Raw genomic sequence first — 24221 nt, 5'->3', positions numbered from 1 at the left:
CTTGAACAGTCTGAGAGAAATCAGACAAATTAAAGCAACCCATTTCTGGGGTCTGTTCACATCCCATATGTTCTTTTAACCGTAGATAGTCTATAGTCATAAGATTTTGGAGTGCTACAACTTGCACCCCTCCCAACTCCTGGTTGAGTTCCAACAGTACAGATCCGGTCAAATTTGTTGTCTCACTGTATGCACATGCCAGCCTAGACATCTCCCTCCTCATTCCAATGGCAAGTCCAGGAAACAGTGGGGTGGATGCAGCCACAACCGCAGCATCGTCCGGATCCCTGTGGAGGCTTTTTGATGATCGTCCCCTGGCACAAGTCCTCCAGAGAGTGCTGATGCCGGAAGCTCCTCCTCATATCATATCTTAGTTCATTTTCTGGGTATCCAAGCTAGGCCTTGATCTTCTGCATAGAAACAAACAGACCCTTTGCCCACACTTTGACATGCCCTCTATACCACTGTGCAGAACTCATTGGAGGTCAGCACATAGGAACTGTTAGTCCATTTTTGGGTTCTGTAATTCCGCTGCTGTTTTGTTCCTTCAATTTTTTCTTTGTTCTTATACTCCTCAGATGAGTGAAATCATTTGGTATTTCTCTTTCTCCGCTTGGCTTATTTCACTGAGCATAATACTCTCCAGCTCCATCCATGTTGCTGCAAATGGTTGGATTTTTCCACTTCTTATGGCTGAGTAGTATTCCATTGTGTATATGTACCACATCTTCTTTATCCATCCATCTACCGATGGACATTTAGGTTGCTTCCAATTCTTGGCTATTGTAAATAGTGCTGCGATAAACATAGGGGTGCATCTGTCTCTCTCAAACTTGATTGTTGAGTTCTTAGGGTAAATTCCTAGGAGTGGAATTCCTGGGTCAAATGGTAGGTCTGTTTTGAGCATTTTGATGAACCTCCATACTGCTTTCCACAATGGTTGAACTAATTTACATTCCCACCAGCAGTGTAGGAGGGTTCCCCTTTCTCCACAGCTTTGCCAACATTTGTTGTTGTTTGTCTTTTGGATGGCAGCTATCCTTACTGGTGTGAGGTGATACCTCATTGTAGTTCAGACTTTTGATATAATAATGAACAAGGAAACAAGTTATTCACACAAGTATTTTCAGTAAGTGGACAAGTGAATAAAAATCATTTGGACTTTTTTTCTTTGTTTTGACTTAAATTTCTAAAATTTTTTTTTCTCATTTAGAATAAAATTTAAATAATTGAATTTTTTTAAAGTTAAGCAGTTTGACAACTTACATTTGAAAATATCATTTCTAGATTGAATAGGTTATGTGGTTTAGTAAGACATTAGATTTACAGTTGTATTTAAAAATTTTTTAAAGATACTTTTAAAGAAATATTAGGAATATGGGGAATAATATGATGTACACAGCTACTGTGGAAGGGTCTCAGTGACTTTTTAAAAATATGCCACATTCTTTTTCTACAAGAATGCTGATTTAATTTTAAAATCTGTTGGTATTTCACTGTTTCCCTTAAGAATTACTGTTTGAATGAAAGAAAGGACAGTGTGATTTTGTGACCTTTATTTCTTTGAATCTCTTACTTTATGAAAACTGTTAGTTTACTCAGATAAACCTCGGTGATGTGTTTGAGTATTAGGGTATGTATTGGTAGTTTTATTAGGTCGGTTGAGGAAAATAGCTTTATATCAGAACATTTGGTGTTTGATTTACTTTCATTAATAGTAAACACTTAGAGAAAAAAACAACTTTAAGTATCAGAATACTAAATGGAAGACAGTTTTCCTTGCCTTTTGAGAATTCCAGTAAAAACATGAAATGTCAAAGTATAATTATGCATCATTGTACATTTTGTTACATACTGTAAAACATTAATGCTATTTTCCATACTAGTTAAGAGCAATTTGTTCCATAACTTGGGTTATTTTTAATATTCTGAATCCCATATAGACTATATTCATATAATCACTGAGTTAGGGAAATAGTTAAATACAGGTAATGCTAGAAAAGATGGGTAAGGATTTAGATTTCATAATGTGTGCCCACACCACTAAGATCTTTAAAAGCCTTAGAACAATTTGACTTGGAGCAGTGTTTTTTGTGGGCACACCAATTGTTTATTTAAAAAAAATCACTAGTAATATATGTTGAAACAAACTTCAAGCAGTATAGAAGTATCTATTGTGAAAAATCCTTTTCTTTCCTTACAACCCTCCCCCAACCTTCTTCCATTTTTAGGAATTTGGTAGGTACCTTACAGACTGTTTCTACAGAAAAAATGTAAGCTATTTAACATTACTTGTACCTCCTTCCCGTTTACATCCTCTTTTTCACACCATAAATTTAAATTCAAGACATTATTCTATAAATTATTGTTTACCTGGCACTTACCTGGAAAGTTAAATGCTAATTTTTCCCTTAAGGAGGTAATATTTACTTTTTTTCTGCCAACGTATTTCAAGTTGTAGAAATAATTTTACCTGGGAAAGCTTCAGTGCCAGAATCTGGGCTTCTGGAATATTTTCCAGGTCTCATTTGGGCCAGGACTAGTTGCCTGCTCCTGTCATCTGTGGCTTCAAGGAGTCCAGCAGCTTTGAGAGAAGGATCTCCCTGCAGGTGTACTGTCTCTTGAGTCATAGATACACTAGCCTTCATTCCCTGCAGTTCTTACCCTAAAACCCATTCATCCTAGGGTTGAGAGCACAAATGACATTTTTTTAAGTGAACGAAACTAGTATGAAAAATGTGACCATTACAAATTACTGGGATATTTTCAGTCCATTTGAATCAGTGGTATGTCTGAAAGAATATGGGTAAGAGAAGAGTTCTTTATTTAGTGTATTTCCCACTCTACTTCACTTGGCTCTTATTAACATTCTTGTGATGGAAATAGGAAAGGAGTAGGATGATGCCCTTGACGATGAATGTACACAACTCCCCCCCTTTCCCCCTTTCCTATTTTTTCTTTTCTAGATGGCGGAGGGGAAGTTGAAATAGGGATGCCTTTTGTCCAAATTGAAGAGACAGCATTTATGTGGAGAATAGCATATTTGGGGGTGGAGCCGGGTGGAGAGAGTAAGTTCAGAAACTTTCAAAATAGTTTTATATTACGTCTGTCGTTTTCTTTGATGATTTTGATATGTTGGCACTCAAAAGGTACATAGATTTATTACTAAGGAGATTTTTACCTGTGGGTCATTTTACTTTGGACTGAAGGTTTTTTGGTGATATCCAGTTTAATCATAATAAAAAAGAAAATCTAATGATTTGTGGTAGTTCCTTATGGATCATTTCTTATATACTGTCACTTACATTACAAAAAACAAAATAAAACCTTTAGGGATGGGGAAAACCATTTTGTTAAGATAGAAACCTAATTTTTCACACATGGTTCTAATGTTGACTCAGTAGAAGCTAAAACAGTGGATGGGTAGCAAACTTTTAATTCCACTTACTTACACCACTTCTCCATACCTTATGATTTATTCTTCTGTAAAGTTGCAGGTGCTAGTTTTGTATAACACTGTTGGAAATCCTGAATGTTAAGTTAAAAAGAAGTAAGTATATTCCTTAGATTTTAATTAACATAACCAGAACTCTAATTATTTAAGAGTTTGGTGATTAGGTAACTTATTTCTCATTTGAGAAGTAAAAGGAAGCTCTTGTCCTCTAATCTGATTTTTATTTTCTTTTATGACCTTTAATTCTGTGATAGTTGCTTTCCATTTTTAGATCATGATCATGCACTGACCAGGACTAGATAGCTAAATTATTACATAGTAATACAACATGAAGGAGTGGTTTGTCTGTCATTTTTGTTGATTATTTTTTAGGTTATCTGTTTTTGGATAGTGCAATCAGAGTTAAATATCTTTGATTACTTATGTTAATGGATGAAGAATGTAATCTCTCTAACCGTTTTAGTGCCCCCCTCCTCATTTGCTTATATTTTTTACCTTCCTTTAATTTGCTACTTCCTACTATGAAACAAAACCAATGGATATATTCTCATCTATGGAGATTATCCCCATTGTATTTTCTTGGCCAGTTTTGTATTGATAAGTATACTTTTGTGTCAGAGACTTCCCTCATTTGTAGAATGAGATTCAGAGTTTCTCTCAATTTGTCTGTCAGTACATGGTAACTCTGTAAATGAATACTTCATAGGCATTTAATAAAGTTTGCTGCGGAAGATAATAGCCAAAGAGTAGTTTGGAAGTACAATTGTTCAGAAACTGAGACAGAGTGAGAATAATGACGGGGGCCAGGGAGGGGGAAGAAGGGAGGAAGGAAGGAAGGGAGGGAGGGAGGGAGGGAGTGTGTGTGTGTGTGTGTGTGTGTGTGTGTGTGTCTGTGTGTGTGTGTGTGTGTGTGTGTGTGTGTGTGTGTGGTGTGTGTGTGTGTGTCTGAGGGAGGAAGGGTGTGTGTGTGTGTGTGTGTCTGTGTCTGGTGGTAGTAGATTGTAGCAGGAACTGGTAATTTTGCTTGGAGCTTTGAGGTATTTGATTCTTGTAATAACATCTTTGTTGGCACTGTGTATTTAGAAGACTGTAAACCGGATTTTATCCTATTCAGTGTATTTTCAGTTTGCTTCCCTTGTCCTCAGAAGATTTATTACATCTAATGTTCATGGATGTGATTATGTGTCAGAGAATATTGAAGGTCCTTAAAATGTTTCTTGAACGATATGTTGTAAATTAATTTTTTTAGAAATGAGAAACATTGTCTCAATATACCATACTTAGTAATTCACATGGTTAATTTTTATTAAAAGATAACACACATATCCAAAGTTATATATTCTGAGGGCAACTGAACAGGTTAGAACCAATATTTGTACTCAGGTCATCTGTCTCCTGAACTTGTACTCTGAATCATGTTTAGTCAAATTGAAGATACTTTCCTAGAGGAACGGGATTTGAATGTCAAGGCGAAGTTGTGGTCTCCTGTACTAGAAAGCAACAATAATGCTCAGAGATGTGAATTTTGTTTCTTTTTAAAATGTGGGTAGCTTATGAGTCAGTCAGGAAATTCCAAAATGAATACTTTTTGGCATGTTGAGGTTGTGACTACCAGTCTTTGCGTAGATTATGTTTATATTAGTTTGAAAAATAATCAAGTGCGGTTTGAAAACTGAGGTTTTCAAGTGTTGATATGTCATGTATTATTAATAGCAAATTGAAATATTTTTCCTTAAGTATATCACCAAGAAACAGTCTACATTGTGAAATATTACCTGTCTTCTGTGATTTGTACTTTAATGATTTTTCACAATTCTTCACCAACTTAACAGTTCTCCCAAAATGAAAAACCTTTTCTGATTGCAAAATGGTGTGCAGGATGATACACATTGTTAAAAAAACAAAATAGTAAGCATTAAACACTTCTTAAGAGTATAAAGAAGTCAAAATCATATGAAATCCTACCGGTTAGAGAGTAACAATTGTGGTTAACTTTCAGACATAAACCTAAGATACATATTCTTTAACTTTATATGTTAAAAATACCTTCTGGTTAGTGATTTTTTTCCCATGGTTACTTTTAATGAGCAGAAATTGTTAATTTTTAAATGTCAAATGTGTCAGGTAGAAATCCAATTTTATTCCCTACCCCCTAAATATGGAATATTAATTTTACAAGTACCATGTGTTTTAAGATTAAATTTTTTTCCTAGTTTTTTTTTTCACCTATTATTAATCAAGTTGTCTGTTTATGGACTATTTTGTTATTTTTATCAGTATGCATGTTGCTATGCCAGTACCATGCTAGTTTATAGTGGCTTATAATTTTTCCTTAGTCCCTCATTTAATTTTCCCTGAAGTATTCTGGCTGTTCATGGTCTTTTGTTATTCTGTATAGATTTACCACCAGTTTATTAAATTGCTCTCCCAAATCTGTGATAGATTTATTGGAATTACATTGCATCATTACATCAGTTTTTGGGAGAATTGATATCTTTATGATAATGAATTTTCAATCATTGAGCATGGCATAATTGCCCTTTTGTCTTCTTTTAATTTACCAGTATTTCATGCTTCTTTCCATGAAGGTTTGCATTATCTTCTCTCAGATCCGTGACTTAGAAGGGGGTTCATCAAGCAGCCCATGAACCAAATCTGAATGCCATCTGTTTCTGTAATGTCCATGAGCTGAGAATGCTTGCAAAAATTTTATGAATAGTTGGAAGAAATCAAAAGAATAATAATAATTATTGATATTGAAAATTATATGAAATAGAAGTTTTAGCATCCATAAATAAAATTTTGTTGGAGCTTAGCTATGTTCATTCCTTTAGTTATATGACCACTTTTACACTAAAATGACAAAGCTCATTGGAACAGAGATTGTGTGGCTGGCAAATCCTAAAATATTTTACTGTATGGCCCTTTATAGAAAAGGTTTGCCTACCCCTGACTTAGAATCTTTGTTTGTCTTATTGTTTGTTTATGTATTTCAGGGTTTCTTTGTGTGTTGGGGTGGAGGTAATGTTTCAGCCTCCCATTCTTAACCTCCATCTCCAGTTCTGATAAGATGTAAACTCATATGAGTCATTGTTACCAAAGTGTGTTGCATTCTTTAGATAAGTGTGAGCATGGGCAGAGGAAAAGGTTGAAAACTGTTGATATGTTTTGTGTGGTAACCACTATACCAGTATTCTGGTATTTTACATTTGAGAACTTAATAAAATTTAACTTAATTTCCCTATTTACTGATTTCCTCTTTTATAGGAAATTAAGAGAGAAACAGAATCCAAGAATGACAATTTGCCTATCAAACGGGAAAGGCATGGGAATGTAGCAAGTCTTGTACAACGAATAAGCACCTATGGACTCCCAGCTGGAGGAATTCAACCACATCCACAAACCAAAAACATTAAAAAGAGTATGTAATAATTCGTTTCCTGTTTAATTAAATCAAAGTAGAAGGGTGTTTTAAAATGTCATAAATTATGTTAAATAATTAGCTCAACTTTTTGCAGAAAAATGCAGAAACTTCATACTTCTATTCATGTTAGTACTTACTGGTCTGTGTAGTCAGTCTTTGTATGATAATCCAGCAGAAGCTGCTGACAACTCTCTATAGGAATTATAAATTAAAATATGAGGCTTTGTTTTCTTATTAGTCTTACAGGCCCTGTTGTTATACTTTAGTTAACACTTTACCTTAAATTAATTTTAATGCCATTTACTTAATGGGATACTAAAATGTCTGCTCATCCTTTAGTACTGTAGATGTAAGAATTTTGATAATACATTTTTTTTAGTGGTTAGAGAGCTGAACTTACACATTCAGTTTTCCAAGGTGATTGGCCCAGCATGCGCCTTTTAAGTATTTGGTACTCTGTAAATATGTTAGGAGAACAGTTAAGCAGAGGGAGAGCAACACATTTGAAATTAGGAATTAGTTTTGAGTCTGTCTTATAATTTTAGATCATTTAAACTCTTGAGTTTTATATTGCTTCTGGTGAGAAAGTAATAAAAAAGACAGTATTGCAGCTCTCAGAGACTTATAGTCTTGGGAAAGACTGTTATTAAAATATTAAACATTAAACAGTAAAAGTTTCTGTATTACAGTAATACAGTAAAAGTACTGTATTACATTTATGGGAGCAGATAGCATTTTAGCCTAGTAAGACCTGGAACCCCTTGAGAGATTGAATATTGATGCTATCTATGTTCAGTTTGATTTAATAAGTATTAAATGAGTAGTTAGCCACCATTTATCTCAGGTCAGTGTCTTTAATATTGTGATCTGTAAGTTCCTTGTGTGACCAAGTAGTCTACAATAAATTTTGTTTATATACATTTTATAAACTTTGAACTACTTGTTATAGAGTGTCCTTATAACTGTCTTTGAATTTTGGGGAAAACTCAATCTTGGTAATACCACTCTGATTATTTTCATAAGATGAAAACAGGTTTTCATAAAAATGCAACAGATTTCACAACACTGAGACAGACCAATTTAAAGGGTTTTACATGTTCCCAGTAAATGCAATGTACAAGTAATATCCAGATATTATTATCCATACTGCTTTCAGCCTACTGCCTGAAGGTGGTAGTTCTACTTGCCCTGGACTCAAACCCTGGAGACTGGGGGGACAGATAACAGAAAGTATGTCTACATTCTGCAGGTGAACCTCTGTATAGAATTCTGTGTAGAAGAATTTTTCAGCCCATGGAAGAGTTATTTATAACCCCTGCCTATCCTAAAATCCATTTACCACTTTCCTTAGCTTTACTGAGCTATACAGGAACAAGTTTCTTGTTAAGTAGAGGAGAGACAGAGGGCTTCAAGGTTATGAACATTTTACTCTTTTGTCTCCTAATAGGAAAGAACTAAGTTCTTCCTTCCTCAAGAATACTAGTTGTGATTCTTTTTCTTGTAAGAAGGAAAAACCATTCTCATAGTTGGTGCCAAGAGGCTTTCAGGGTTTTTTCCTAATGATCTTCTGTAATTTGGTTTTAAGTGTATAGCTGCAAGGATTAAATTGGTCGTTGGTGCTAGCTCACATTTAAAACAGGATGCAGGTTGCTTTCATATTGCTTTTCCAGGAAAAGCAAGCTAATGTTTTTTTGTTTTGTTCCTTTAAGCCTGATTTTTTTTTACTGTTAGTTTGCATCATATCCTTAATTCATAAAATTGGCCATTTATTCAAAAGTGGTTTATTGTATTATATAGTAGTAGATACTACTAACCAAAACTATTAATATTTAAAACAATCCAAAACTCTAAAAAATTGATAATGATAAACACTGCAGTCTGAATGTTAAATTTTAATCTCTGTGTGCTTAGACAAGTTAGTCTGTATATCTGTTGAATTTTCTAAGGAACTAAAAGGTAGAAATTAAATAGACAATATGCTAAATATCTGGAAATTGTACTTGTTAGCTATTTTTCCCTAGAATCCAAAGCAAAAAAGTGTTGGCTTTTTGTGAATCCTAGTCACAAAGCCTTGAAACTTTTACTGTTGTGTTTAAGTTAAGCATGTTAACTTCTTTGGTAAAACAAAGAAGTTTGTTTTCTAGAGTGAGCACAGAATAATATTTACCAGTACAAAGTTAATTACTCTAAGTTGCTAAAGTTATAGACGAGAAAACGTACTTCTCACAGTAAAAAAGGCAAAGTCACATTATTGCTGCCCTTGTAAAATCAGACACAATGATGTAGAGTATTTTACTTAGATAGTAAAGAATTGACATCTTTGAGCATCACAACTTTATATAACATGCAGTGTGAAATATTAGTACTTTGCTTTTAGATTTGGAAAAATTTGATGCCAGATGTGAATCTACTCTTGTCATGTGTGAGGGGAGATGTCAGTGCTTGTAACTTTGTATTCCTTATTAGTGGGATCTTGTGTTGCAGAAGTGATTTTTCATCTAGATAGTAATTATTTTGAATTAAAAGATGCATGGAAATTGATACTGATAGGTCATTGGTAGTTGTACCATAAAAATGATGTGGCTACTTGAAAAAATTTTTGACTAGAATGTCAATCTGCAGAGTTCTTCATTCCTAGAAAACAAGTAGCATAGTCGGTAGCAAATAGTGTGTCTCCTGATTTTCAGTCACTGAAGAAAATAATGAAAATTTTGAATTCTATAAAAAATGATCACTGATTTCACATCTTCACAGCAAAAATTTTTTAAAAATTGGATATTATTTCAGGCTCTATTCCTTGATAATAAAATACTCTGACTCATAAGAAGAACAACTCAAATGACTCCTATAGCTGCAACCTCTCAAATGAATGGGGTAGGGTATTCCTAACTTCCTGTTTCATTTTGAAAAGTTTAAAATCTTAGAGAAGTTGAAAGAACAGTTGTGCAATGAATACATTATACTCTTCACCTAAAGTTGCTATTAGCATTTTGTCACACTGATTTTATCTCCATAAATACAAGTACGTTTTAAAAACTGAACCAGTTGTGAAAAGTATATTATAGACATGATACTTCATCTCTAATTATGAGGTTTTACTTCATGACGTGATGATAATATTTTCTGAGGTTATAATTGTCTTAAGTGGTATATCTCAGTAATTATATGTTATATGGAGATTACTTGTGATAAGAATACTAGTTATACAAAGGACATCATCAACAAAACAAAAAGGCATCCTATAGTATGGGAGAATATATTTGCAAATGACATATCTGACAAGGGGTTAACATCCAAAATAAATAAAGAACTTACACACCTCAACACCCAAAAAGCAAATAACCCGATTAACAAATGGGCAGAGGATATGAAGAGACGGTTCTCCAAAGAACAAATTCAGATGGCCAACAGACACATGAAAAGATGCTCCACATCACTAATCATCAGGGAAATGCAAATTAAAACCACAATGAGATATCACATCATACCAGTAAGGATGGCCAGCATTGAAAAGACTAAGAACAACAAATGTTGGCGAGGATGTGGAGAAAGGGGAACCCTCCAACACTGCTGGTGGGAATGTAAGCTAGTTCAACCATTGTGGAAAGCAATAGGAGATTCCTCAAAAAACTAAAAATAGAAATACCATTTGACCCCAGAATTCCACTTCTTGGAATATACCCAAAGAATACAACTTCTCAGATTCAAAAAGACATATGCACCCCTATGTTCATCGCAGCACTTTCTATGATAGCCAAAATATGGAAGCAACCTAAGTGTCCATCTGTAGATGAATGGTTAAAGAAGAGGTGGTACATACATACAATGAAATACTATTCAGTCATAAGAAAGAAACAAATCCTACCATTTCAACAACATGGATGGAGCTGGAGAACATGCTCAGTGAAATAAGCCAGGCGGAGAAAGACAAGTGCCAAATGATTTCCCTCATTTGTGGAGTATAACAATGAAGCAAAACTGAAGGAACAAAATGGTAGCAGACTCAGAGACTCCAAGAATGAACTAGTGGTTACCAAAGGGGAGGGGTGTGGGAAGGCAGGTGGGGAGGGAGGGAGAAGGGGACTGAGGAGTATTATGTTTAGTAGACACGGTGCGGGGGATCACAGAAAGAACAGTGTATCACAGAGAAGGGACATAGTGATTCTTTGGCAACTTGCTGCACTAATGGACAGTGACTGCATTGGGGTATGGGTTGGGGACTTGATAATATGGGTAAATGTAGTCATTACATTGTTTTTTCATGTGAAACCTTCATAAGAGTGTATATCAATCATACATTAATAAAAAATTAAAAAAAGAATACTAGTTATAGTTATTGTTTAAATGACTTAATTTCACACATCCTTTTATAGACAACTCTGCTGTAACACATGTTGCTTTATTTTCTTCTGTGCTAAGCAGAGGTTCTGAAATGTAGAAATTCTGTGAATACTTATTGACCAATTATGTATGGATAGATATTGTGTATACCATTTGAAATGTGAAAAATCTCAAAACTTCTTTAAATATACTGTCAATTAGCAGATGAGTTCAGTATGGACAGCTATGTTGACTTAAGAGTGAACCATATTTAAACATGGAACCATGTGAAAATTTTTCTTTTTTAAATAAATGACCCATACTTTTTTGTAATAATGGAGGTGTTAGGATGTTTTTTATGCAGTGTGGCTCTTTCCTTTCAAACATGAGAAATTCTCTTGCAGATAATTTTGCAAACTACTTTGGAAAAAACCACTCTGTGGGGAACTATGCTTAGTGCAAGAGGAAAAAAACCAAAGTTTTTGGTTAAAATATAACTAGACTGCTCAAAGTTAATTTCTATGCTTGGGAGTGGGGTGGGGTTCTGCTAATAAATGCTCTTTGAGCTTTAAGTCATATGAGAGGTCATTGGTACTCATTTAAAAAAACAAACTACAGAAGAGATTAAAGATGGCAGCGTGAGAGGTGAGAGACAGAGGCCTTCTCCCAAAACCACATATAATATGAAAATAGAGTTTATACAACTAATCCTGAAAGAGCAATAGGAAAGAAGGCTGCTTCAGATGGCATGCACCTGGAGAAAAGAACAGACCTTGTGGAACAGGGTAACATACCAAAGCCGTGATCTGGCGGGACCCAAGCCCTTCCCCCACCCCAGCTCATGGGAGGGAGGAAAAGAAATGGAGTGTGGAGAGACGGCTGAACATCCAGCCCTGGAGATTGGCTTTGGAAGCATGAACCTATATTGCCTGGTGCTCTGGTGATTAATGGTATTGGAAAGCTAAGACAGGTGGAATACCTGGAGAGACTGAGATTCCAGCCACTTGTGGAAAACAGGGATCTACATCCAGCTGCTCTGGGACAAAAGAAAGGTGGGCAGTCTGAGAGACTTCCTAACAGCAAGAGGGCCGCTAAAGAGGCAACGACTGCACAGAGCTTACTGCTCGGGGGAAAGGACAAGTGGACAAAAATGTCCAAGCACATACTGCCTAGCAGGTTGGGAACTTGCAGGAGCTTTAGGCTCTGAATCCACCTGGCTGTCTATGTAGCTCCGAGGCCCCCTACCGTGATATGCAGCGCAGCCTGCTGCACCTACCTCCTGGCCAGCTGACCAGCAGCCCCTGTTCTGGAGTCAGGCCAGCCAGAGGAAGTTCCCTCCTATGGCAGCTACAAGTGCAAAGCATAGAGGCTTACCCCTGTGCATTCAGCCCACTGGTTCTGGCAGTGGAGTCAGGCACAACAGCCAGGAAGCAGGAAACAGCTCTTTCTTCCCTCCTCCCGCCAGGCACCAGCGCCGCTCATCTGCAACACCTGACATTGCTCCAGGGCCTGAGCAACTCCAGAGAGTAGAGCTTCTGTGCACAAGAGGGCACCACATACAAATATGAAATGTCAAAGGAACCTGGTTCAAACCAAAATCCCACTAACACCAGAAAGGGAGACAAGTGAAACTGAGTCTTCTGGAAAGAGATTTCAAAATAAAAGTCATAAACATGCTCATGGAGGTACAGAAAAATATTCAAAAACTCATGGTAGAATTCAGAACTGAGACTCAATAAGGATTACAGTGGAAGGATTTAAAAGCAGATTACATGTAGCAGAGGAGACAGTAAATGGAATAGAAATTAGAGAACAGGAATACAAAGAAGTTGAGGCCCAGAGAGATGAAAGGATGTCTAGGAATGAAAGAATATTGAGAGAACTGTGTGATCAATCCTAACAGAACAATATTCGCATTATAGGGATAACAGAAGAAGGAGAGAAAAAGGGATAGAAAGTGTCTTCCCAGTCTGGGGAAGGATATAGTCTCTCAGTCCATGGAGGTGCACAGATCTCCTAACACAAAGGACCCAAGGAAGACAACAGTAAGACATATAATAATTAAAATGACAAAGACCAAAAATAAAGACAGAATATGATATTACAAGCAGCCAGAGAGAGAAAAAAGATCACATACAAAGGAAAACCCATCAGGCTATGATGAGATTTCCCAACAGAAACCTTACAGGCCAGAAAGGAGTGGCATGATATATTTAATGCAATGAAGCAGAAAGGCCTTGACCAAGAACACTCTACCCAGCAAGATTATCATTTAAATTTGAAGGAGGGATTAAACAATTTTCAGATAAGCAAAAGCTTGAGAAAATTTACCTCCTCCAAACCATCTCTACAGTGTATTTTGAAGGGACTGCTATAGATGGAAGTGTTCCTAAGACTAAATAGCTGTCAACTGAGGAAATAAAGCCACAGTAAAGAAAGTAGAACAATTAATTACTAAGCAGATGCAAAATCAAGTCAACTGCCCCCAAAGTCAGTCAAGGGATAGACAAGTAGTACAGAATATGATATGTAATGTACAAAGAATTTAGGAGGAAGAAAAAGGAGGAAAAAAAAGAATCTTTAGATTGTGTTTCTAATAACATACTAAGTGAGTTAAATTAGACTGTTAGTAAGGAAGTTACCCTTGAACCTTTGGTAACTGCAAATCTAAAGTCGGCTATGGCAGTAAGTACATACCTATCAATAATCACCCTAAATGTAAATAGTCTGTATGCACCAATCAAAAGGCATAGAGTCACTGAGTGGATAAAAAAACCAGACCCATCTGTATGCTGCCTACAAGAGACTTACTTCAAACCCAAAGACATACACAGATGAAAAGTGAAGGGATGGAAAAAGATATTTCATGCAACTAATAGGAATAAAGAAGCAAGAGTTGCAGTACTTGTTTCAGACAAAGTAGACTTCAAAACAAAGAAAGTCACAAGATACAAAGGACATTACATTATGATAAAGGGGTCAATCCAACAAGAGGATATAACCATTGTGAATATCTATGCACCCAACACAGGAGCACCTACATATGTGAAACAAATACTAACTGAATTAAAACAGGAAATAGATTGCAATGCATTAATTCTAGGGGACTTCAACACACCACTCACTCCAAAGGACAGATCAACCAGACAGAAAAGAAGTAAGAAGGCAGAGGTACTGAAGAACACATTAGAACAGATGGACCTAACAGACATCTGTGGACAACTCTTTGCACTAGTGGTAGGATACACATTCTTCTCAAGCACATGTAGAACATTTTCCAGAGTAGAACCCATACTAGGCCACAAAGAGCCTCAATGAATTCAAAAAGATTGAAATTGTACCAACCAGCTTCTCAGACCACAAGGGTATGAAACTAGAAATAAATTATGCATAGAAAATGAAAAATCCCACAATCACGTGGGGGCTTAACAACATGCTCCTGAATAACCAATGGATCAGTGACCAAATAAAATCAGAGATCGAGCAATATATGGAGACAAATGACAGCAATAATTCAACATCGCAAAAAATCTGTGGGATGCAGCAAAGGCCATGCTTAAGAGGGAAGTATATTGCAATACACGCCTACCTCAGGAAAGAACAATCCCATATGGACAGTCTTTACTCACAATTGAAGAAATTAAAAAAGGAAGAACAAATAAGACCCAAAGTCAGTAGAAGGAGGCACATAATAAGATTAGAGCATAAATAAATAAAATCGAGAAGAATAAAACAATAGAAAGAATCAGTGAAAGCAGGAGCTGGTTTGTTGAGAAAATAAAATAGATAAACCCCTAGCCAGACTTATCAAGAAAAAAGAAGAGTGTACACACATAAACAGAATCAGAAATGAAAAAGGAAAAATCACTACAGACACCATAGAAATACAAAGAATTATTCGAGAATACTATGAAAAATTATATGCTTACAAACTGAATAACGTAGAAGAAATGGACAACTTTCTATAAAAATACAACCTTCCAAGAATGACCCAGGAAGAATCAGAAAATCTGAACAGACCAATTACAAGCAAGGAAATTGAATTATTAATCAAAAACTACCTAAGAACAAAACCCCTGGACCAGATGGCTTCACTGCTGGATTTTATGAAACATTTACTGAAGACCTAATATCCATCCTCCTCAAAGTTTTCCAAAAATTAGAAGAGGATGGAAAACTTCCAAACTCATTCTATAAGGCCAGCATCACTCTAAGGCCAAAACCAGGAAAAGACACCACAAAAAAAGAAAATTACGGACCAACATCCTTGATGAACATAGATGCAAAATATTAGCAAACCAAATTCAAAAATGTATCAAAAAGATCATCCATCATGATCAACTAGGACTTATTCCAGGGATGCAAGGATGGTACAGTATTCAAAAATCCATCCACATCATCCACCACATCAACAAAAAGAAGAACAAAAACCACAGAGCATCTCCATGGATGATGGAAAAGCATTCGTCAAAATTCAACATCCATTCATGATAAAAACTCTCAACAAAATGGGTATAGACAGCAAGTACCTCAACATTATAAAGGCCATATGACAAACCCACAACCAACATCATACTTAGAAGTGAGAAGCTGAAAGCTTTTCCTTTAAAATTGGAAATAAGACAAGGAAGCTCACTCTCCCTATTTTTATTCAACATAGTTCTGGAGGTCCTAGCCATGGCAGTCAGACAACACAAAGAAATATGAGGCATCCAGATTGGTAAGGGAGAAGTTAACCTGTCGCAGTTTGCAATCACATGATACTGTACATAGAAACCCTAAATAATCCACCCCAAAACTACTAGAATTAATAACTGAATTCAGCAAATTTGCAGGATACAAAATCACTACACAGAAATCTGTTGCATTCCTGTGTACTGATGATGAACTAGCAGAAAGAGAAATCAGGAAAACAGTTCCATTCACAATTGCATCAAAAAGAATAAAATACCTAGGAAGAAACCTAACCAAGAAAGTGAAAGACCTATACCCTGAAAGCTAAAAGACACTCATGAGAGAAATTAAAGAATATACCAGTAAGTGGAAATACATCCCGTCCTCATGGATTGAAAGAATTAATATTGTCAAAATGGCCATCCTCCCTAAAGTGATCTACAGATTCAAGGCAATCCCTATCAAAATACCAACAGCTTTCTTCAACAATCTAGAGCAAATAGTTCTAAAATTCGTATGGAACCATAAAAGACCCCGAGTAGCCAAAGCAATCCTGAGAAGGAAGAATAAAGCTGAAGGGATTATGACGTCAAGCTGTCCTACAAAGCCACAGTAATCAAGACAATTTGGTACTGACACAATGCACGCATAGGCCAATGGAACAAACTAGAGAGCCCAGATATAAACCCAACCATATATGGTCAATTAATATACCATAAAGGAGCCATGGACATACAATGGGGAAATGACAGCCTCTTCAACAACTGGTGTTGCAAAACTGGACAGCTACATGCAAGAGAATGAAACTGGGTTATTGTCTAACCCTATATACAAAAGTAAACTCGAAATGTATCAAAGACCTGAATGTAAGTCATGAAATCATAAAACTCTTAGAAGAAAACATAGGCAATAATCTCTTGAATATAAACATGAGCAACTTTTTCCTGAATGTATCTCCTTGGGCAAGGGAAACAAAATTAAAAATGAACAAATGGGACTACATCAACCTAAAAAGCTTCTGTATAGCAAATGACACCATCAGCAGAACAAAAAAGCATTTTACAGTATGGGTATGGGAGAATATATTTGTAAATAACATAACCACAAGGGGTAACCTAAAATACATAAAGAACTCACACGCCTCAACACCCAGAAAGCAAATAATCCAATTAAAAAATGGGCTGACAATATGAACAGTTTTCCAAAGAAGAAATTCAGATGGCCAACAGGCCATATTATCAGGGAAATGGAAATTAAAACCACAATGAGATACCACCTCACACCAGTTAGGATGGCCAACATCAAAAAAACTAGGAACCACAAATGATGGTGAGGATGCAGAGAAAGGGGAACCCTCCTACACTGCTGGTGGGAATGTAAGCTAGTTCAACCATTGTGGAAAGCAATATGGAGGTTCCTCAAAAAACTAAAAATAGAAATACCATTTGACCTGGGAATCCCACTCCTAAGAATTTACCCAAAGAATACAAGTTCTGATTCAAAAAGATATATGCACGCTTATGTTTATTGCAGCACTATTTACCGTAGCCAAGATATGGAAGCACCCTATTGCCCATCAGTAGATGAATGGATAAAGAAAAGGTGGTACATATACACAATGGAATTCTATTCAGCCATAAGGAAGAAACAAATCCTACCGTTTGCAACAACATGGATGGAGCCAAAGGATATTATGCTCAGTGAAATAAGCCAAGCCAGGCAGAGAAAGACAAGTGCCAAATGACTTCCCTCATTTGTGGAGTATAACAAGGAAGCAAAACTGAAGGAACAAAAGAGCAGCAGACTCAGAGACTCCCATAAGGGACTAGGGGTTACCAAAGGGGAGGGGTGTGGGAGTGCGGGTGGGGAAGGAGGGAGATGGGGATTGAGGGGTATTATGTTTAATACACTTTGTATGAGGGGTCTTGGGTTAAGCAGTGTAGCACAGAAAAGGCAAATAGTGAATCTGGCATCTTACTACAGTGATAGACCATGACTGCAATGGGATATGGGTGGGGACTTGATAATAGGGGTAAATGTAGTAACCACATTTTCATGTGAAACCTTGATAAGAGTGTTTATCAATAATACCTTAATAAAAAATTTAAAAAAAAAGTACTCTGAGACCTCTATGACAAGGTGATATTTGAAAGATATTCCTGTAAACTCTAGAGTTGTTCTAAAAGTACAGTCATTGTTTATTTTCTTCTGTTCCTTTTATTGTAAAATACTTAAAAATCAGATATTAAGCTTTTTAGGAAGGGGGGACTGTTACAGAAGTGTGACTGTTTCTTATTTGGAGACTCTTGAGTCTTCTGCCTATTTGGTTGTCATGTCTGTTTTGCACCCCTTTCATGGTGTTGGTTCCATGTAATGTGCTGCATTTGTTTTGAGGGCTCGGTTGGATTTATTTATTTTTTGATAAAAAATCTCATGTATCTGTAGAATATCAGAGCTTAAGTAACTCTCTTGGTTATCTAGTCTAGTTCTTATATATTGTAGTTTTGGAAATTGATTCTAAACCAGAGAACTTAGGTCAAATACCTAGGTAATAATAGGTGTAGCCAAACCAAAGTTTTTTTACTTCCAAGTCAGTGATACTTCTATTGTAGCATGGCAGTTTTTGTTTACTGTATAAAAAAGTGAGTTTTGAGATGTTATGGCCTGATTTGATACAGTGAAATTGTACCCATCTATATTAACTGTTAGGATTCTCCTTTTGTTGACATGGAAAACAGTCTCTTTAGAATCCTTGTATTACTCACTCCTGTTTCATTGGGGAATGTTCCCTTTATCTAGAATATCTGCTACATCTTTTCTGCCTTCTCCTATTTTGTTCATCTTTCATTGTATAACTCTTAACATTTCTTCTTCAAAGCCTCCCAGATATGCTTCATTTCAAATCTGTCTTTTCTGTTGATTTTTGGGATATTTGTAGTTTGCACTAAATATTCTATTATTTAATGTATTTGTGATTTATTACTCATTGTTTAATGTGATCCTGTCTCCTAAGATGTGGTAGTTCCTTAAGTGTGCATTTAAATTATTAAGAAAAATCTTAAGATTGTGGTTGAGTATTGATGGAATGTAGTTTCTCTTGGCATGGTATTTCTTGGCCTTGACGCCGTTTGGTTAGGCCTTGATTGATATTTGTTCATTAATTTGTTCAGAAATACCTAATGGGTTTAGTATAAGCCAAGCACTATGCTAGGTGCTGGGGAGAAAGCAATTAACAAACCAGTGCTCACGTATCTTTAGCCTACAGAGTAGGGGAAGGACATATAAGACAGTAAGTTGTTATGATAGAATGAAAAGGGAAAAATGAGCTGTCAATGAAGAAGTAGGTTGTAGAAGTCAGTAGCGAGCGTTAAGTATAGGATGCTATGGAAGTTACTTTTACTCTAAAAGTACCTAATCCAGAAAACTATTTGGGAGAAAGTTTCTTCTAAACCGATGACTGAAAATGAGTTGAACACAGACAGTGATGGTCTTTGAGGATGAAAGTAGTACCCTTGGCAAAAGAAACAGTATACTTACGTCAGTAGGAATAGAGCACGTCTCTTTCAACAAATTAGGAATCAGTATAACTAGATCATGGAGCACAAGATTGAGAATCACCTCATGATCTTGTTAAAGTGCATATTCTGATTCAGCCTGCTAGGGCTGCCCTAACAAATTACCACAGATTCGGTAAACAACAGAAGTGTATTCTCTCACAGTTTTGGGGGTTAGAAGTCCAAAATCAAGTTGCTGTCAGGGTTGGATTTTGGTGAGGCCTTTTTTCCTGACTTGCAAGTGTGTGCCTTCTCCCTGTGTCCTCACGTGGCCGTGTATGTGCACTCACACACTTGTATGCATGCACAATTAAATTAGGTGTGCGTGAGATTAGGGCCCTACTCTTATGACCTCTCTTAACCTTAGATACCTCCCCAAACGCCCAGTCTCCAAATACAGTCATATTGGGAGTATGCTTAGGGTTTCAGTACATAAATTTTGGGAGGACACAATCAGTCCATTACAAGCAGGTTTGGGGTGGAGCCTGAGATAATTCTGCATTTCTAAGACGCTCTTAGGCGACACTGTTGCTGCTGGTTTGAGGAACATAGTCTGAGTAGCAAGAGGTATAATTCTTTAATCAACTATACCTGGTCGTTTACCCATAGCTGCTTTAATGATTCACTTTTAAAGGTGAGAGTGAGTCTGAATTCTCAATTCTTAGATGATTTTGTAAATCATGTGTGGTTATAAAAGACCATTCATTACTTATCTGAATAAGTGAAGCTTATTTGAAAAACTGAACACAGAGTATTTCTGTCTTCACCTATGTGTTTGTTTTTGTCTGTTAGAATGTAAAACCATTAAAATAAAACATTTGTGCATTATGTGTCTTTTTAACACACATACTCTTAAATTAGTGCATTTTCAGCATTCCTAGACTTTGATCAGGAAGTAGTCTGAAAAATCACTGGCTTGGAGGACCTCTCTGTGATAAAATTTGTTGCATCGTGTCTTTTATTGCCCGTATTTCTAGTCACAAAATTGGCAGTGGATATTTTACTTTGGTATTATTGGGGGGATCAGATGTATAAATAGGTTTTATTACTGGGAGCCTTATAACTTATTTGTAGTTGCTTTGAATTTATTTTAGGATGAGTAGCTTATAATATGGAGGCATGGTAGAAAGTCAACCAGAACTGACTGTGGTTAGCCACCTAGAATGCTTCTATGTTCAATTTTTATCATACATACAAATCCTGTGATAATAAACATAGTATGTAAATAAAAGTACTGTGTTTGTTTTAGTAAAACAAGGTTTGTTCTTAACCTTATTTGTTACTGTGTTACTTCCCTTAGAGACCATGAAGCGTCAATGTAAAGTTCTCTTTGAGTACATTCCACAAAATGAGGATGAACTGGAGCTGAAAGTTGGAGATACTATTGATATTAATGAAGAGGTAAGGAAAACATATGTGTTGGAGATAAAGTGGAATATCTCTGGGTATTATAAAATTGCTTTTGTAAGAAGATTAGTATGTAGAATTTTTTTGTCAGTTTCATTATTCCTTATAAAAATTTTAAGATACTTTAAAATTAAGCTTTAAGTCTTGTATAGAAATAAAGCTTGACTCATCTTTGCTATACCTCATATTTGTATGCTGTATTTGTTATCTGTTGACTTTAGGAAAAAACTTTTTTAAGTTAAAAATTTATGAAATCCATGTACTAATACTAAAAATAAGTCTTTTCTTTGATTCTGAATTCACTTTGGGCAAAAAGCAGTAATGCAGAAGGAATTCTACCTTTTGCTTGGCAAAGGTATACAGAAGCAGAATCTTTTAAAAAAAAAGCTTTGCCTTGTTTGAATTACCACATTCCTATATTAACCAAAATCATTTTTCCCACATTTTAGTGTCTTAGAATAAGATTTAAAAATATTTTAAAAATAACTTCTTATATCTCAGCTTTTACCATTAAAGGACTACTAAAGTTTTATTGGCAGCTGAAGGTGCCATTTTCAAAGTATATGTCTTGATATCATATATCATAACAGGAGTTGACTTTATGTCATAATATGCAATGTAAGTTAACACTTAACGTTTATGTTAAAATTCTGATGTATTTATATATCAAAGGTAATTCTTTTTTATTTCCACCAAGTGGCAATATTTAACATTTATTGAGTCTATTATTATGTTTGAAGCAGTATGCTAAGGGTTTCACATTTGTTATTTACTTTAAATTATAAACAACCTAAGGAGATAGGAATTTTTGTCCCCATTTTATATATGAAGATTGATTCACAGAAGATAGCATGCTTGGTTGTTCCAATTACTATTGCTGCATATAAAGCCATCCCAAACTTTGTGGCAGAGAGCATCTGTTTTATAAGGTTCCTGAGTTGTGTAGGTCAAGAATTCAGATAGGGCACAGCAGGGATGGCTTCCCTTTGTTCTGTGATGTCTGGGGGCCTCAGCTGGAAAGATTCAAAATTTGGTTCTGGTAGTATTACAGGAGGGCTCTTTCACTGACATATCAGGTACCTAGAAGGCCTGAAGATTAGGACTGCCTGTGGGGAGAGAGCCATTGTGTAGCTCCTCCTTTTGGCTTGGCTTTCTTACTGTATGAGGGCCTCAGGATAGTTGGATTTTATGACATGGCAGGGCAGAGCTCTAAGTGTAAGCATTTCAGTGAACATGGTGGATAGCATTTTATAATCTAACTTGGAAGTGATGGTGTCACTTTGACCACATTTTGCTGGTTACAGGTAAGTCATAAGCCAGCAAGATTGAACAAGGTGGGGGGACAAAGACTTCCACTTCGTGATGGGAGGAGTGTTGAAACGACATTGTAGATGCACGTGTGGTTAGAAAATCTTGTTTTAGTCATCTTTGCCCAGATTCATATTCCTGGCAGGAGAGGAGCCAGAATCCCAATCCACACAGTTTGTTTTTGAATTAGTGTTCTTTAGCACTATATTACCCTGCCTCTTAAGGATTCCTTAATAAGAATTATTATAGAGTTATTTACCCTAAGTAACCAGTTGTTGCTAACTTGGGGTTCCAGATGTAGATAACAGTTTTCTGATGTGCCTCTCTCTTTGTTGTGCCTGTTCCAGTTTGTTCTGTGCATCCCTTTCACATGGGGTTTGAAGAACTCCCAATCCTTGGGGGCCTCCTTATGTCTTCTAGAAATTCTGAACTATTCACACTTGCTATCTTTCATTTCTCCCTCAAACAGCTTGTATTCTAGTCATCTTGTATTCCAGCTATATATATTTTATGAATAAGTCCTTTATTTTTATGTTACCATATTTTTCATATGCTTTGTACCCAGAAAACTCTTACTCAGCCTTTAATATCCAGCTCATTGTCATTTCCTTTCAAGTGAGGCTTTTTAAGCCCTTCCTATGTGCTCCTGGAGCATTTTGTTCTTACTTTTGTTATGGCACCTCTTGCATTGTATTGTTAACTATCTGCTTATTGTTTATCTTCTTCTTTAGATTGTTTCATTCAAGGACAGAGATTTCTTATATGCAAATTTAAGTCTTTCCTTAGCAGTTGACACTGTGGCTTGCACATAGTGCCTGTTGGATGAATAACTACTAAAGTTTGCTTTATTATGAGCTGAAAATTTTCTTAAACATAATTTAAAACAGGAAAAAGTTTTGATATTGCATGTACTGCTGTTAAGTGAGTTTTTACCTATTAAGACATTAGTATCCTTAGCAGAAACTGTACATTTTTAGTTATTAAGTATTATTAAATAACTTCATAAAAATTGGATAACCTCATTATTAGTGAAACGTATAAATTTTTTAAAGAGCTTGATTCCTAAGGATGTATTTTGTTGGATAGGGAGTGTTTAATAAAGCGTGGCATCTGTACTTTAAAAATATGTTACTCTTCTTCATACTTGGGTTAAGACTCATTGTTCAAGTAAAAGGGTTAGTAATTTTATATGCCATTTAGGAAGTTATGTTCTTATATTCATCAAATATTTTCCAAATCAAAATTTCAAAATACTTAAATAACATGTCATAAGTCAAGGCTCAGTAGTGTTTGAAAGAGTGACATTCCAGAGAGAGGTTATCTACTTGCTGTTAATACATTATTATTGGTTACCTGATACTTTTATGAAATTATTTACTTCATAGATTACAACTGATTATACATTCTCAGTGTAAATGTTGCAAAGTGCTATTGATCTATGACTAATCCCACATATAATTAATCCAATCCACTTAGATTTAATATACTTAAAATATTTTTCACTCTTTGTTTTTAATTAAGAGATTTAAAGGAATTAGTTTGCATCAGTAACTTTGTGCTCATTCACTTCTGTAGCTTAACTTTTCCATGGGAAAAGATTTTTTACTTTAGAGAAATTTTTATTATTTTTGAGTTGTGAACTCTTTCAGGTAGAAGAAGGCTGGTGGAGTGGAACCCTGAACAACAAGTTGGGACTGTTTCCCTCAAATTTTGTGAAAGAATTAGAGATAACAGATGATGGTGAAACTCATGAAGCCCAGGAGGATTCAGGTAGACTATTTAAAAAATTTGAATAGATTTAAATAAACCTTATATACAGTGTTTATTTTGTATTTTTTGAAATTCTGTTCTTACTTTTGAACCAGGAACTTCAGCTTATCTACTTTAAAAAAAACAGCTTGTGACAGGGACTTCAGATAAACTATATATCTAGGCAAATAATTCAGCAGTTTTCCTTCTCTGATGTCTGCTTCAACCTGAGGTATATCTTTAGTATCCTGATTATAAAGTGATACTACTTAAGTTATTATTTGATTTATTCTAACTTAATATATACATATATACCATTTTGATTTGAAGT

At 35.6% G+C, this 24221-nt stretch overlaps 1 protein-coding gene across 5 annotated transcripts in view; it reads left to right on the top strand.

Annotated features, from left to right (window-relative positions):
* The window catches only part of CD2AP (CD2 associated protein), a 162378-nt gene that overhangs the window by 55937 nt on the left and 82220 nt on the right, over positions 1-24221 (top strand). For all 5 annotated transcript variants that reach the window (XM_073224610.1, XM_073224609.1, XM_073224612.1 and 2 more), the window contains exons 3-5: positions 6722-6875; positions 20727-20827; positions 23791-23911. In XM_073224610.1, coding sequence (XP_073080711.1) covers positions 6722-6875; positions 20727-20827; positions 23791-23911 — 376 coding nt within the window. The remainder of the gene's footprint in view (positions 1-6721; positions 6876-20726; positions 20828-23790; positions 23912-24221) is intronic.

Source organism: Manis javanica, chromosome 16 (genome assembly GCF_040802235.1).
Source record: "Manis javanica isolate MJ-LG chromosome 16, MJ_LKY, whole genome shotgun sequence".
Classification (NCBI taxonomy): Eukaryota; Metazoa; Chordata; class Mammalia; order Pholidota; family Manidae; genus Manis; species Manis javanica.
Note: the sequence above shows the minus strand (reverse complement) of the source record. Positions and strands in the feature narration are given on the sequence as shown.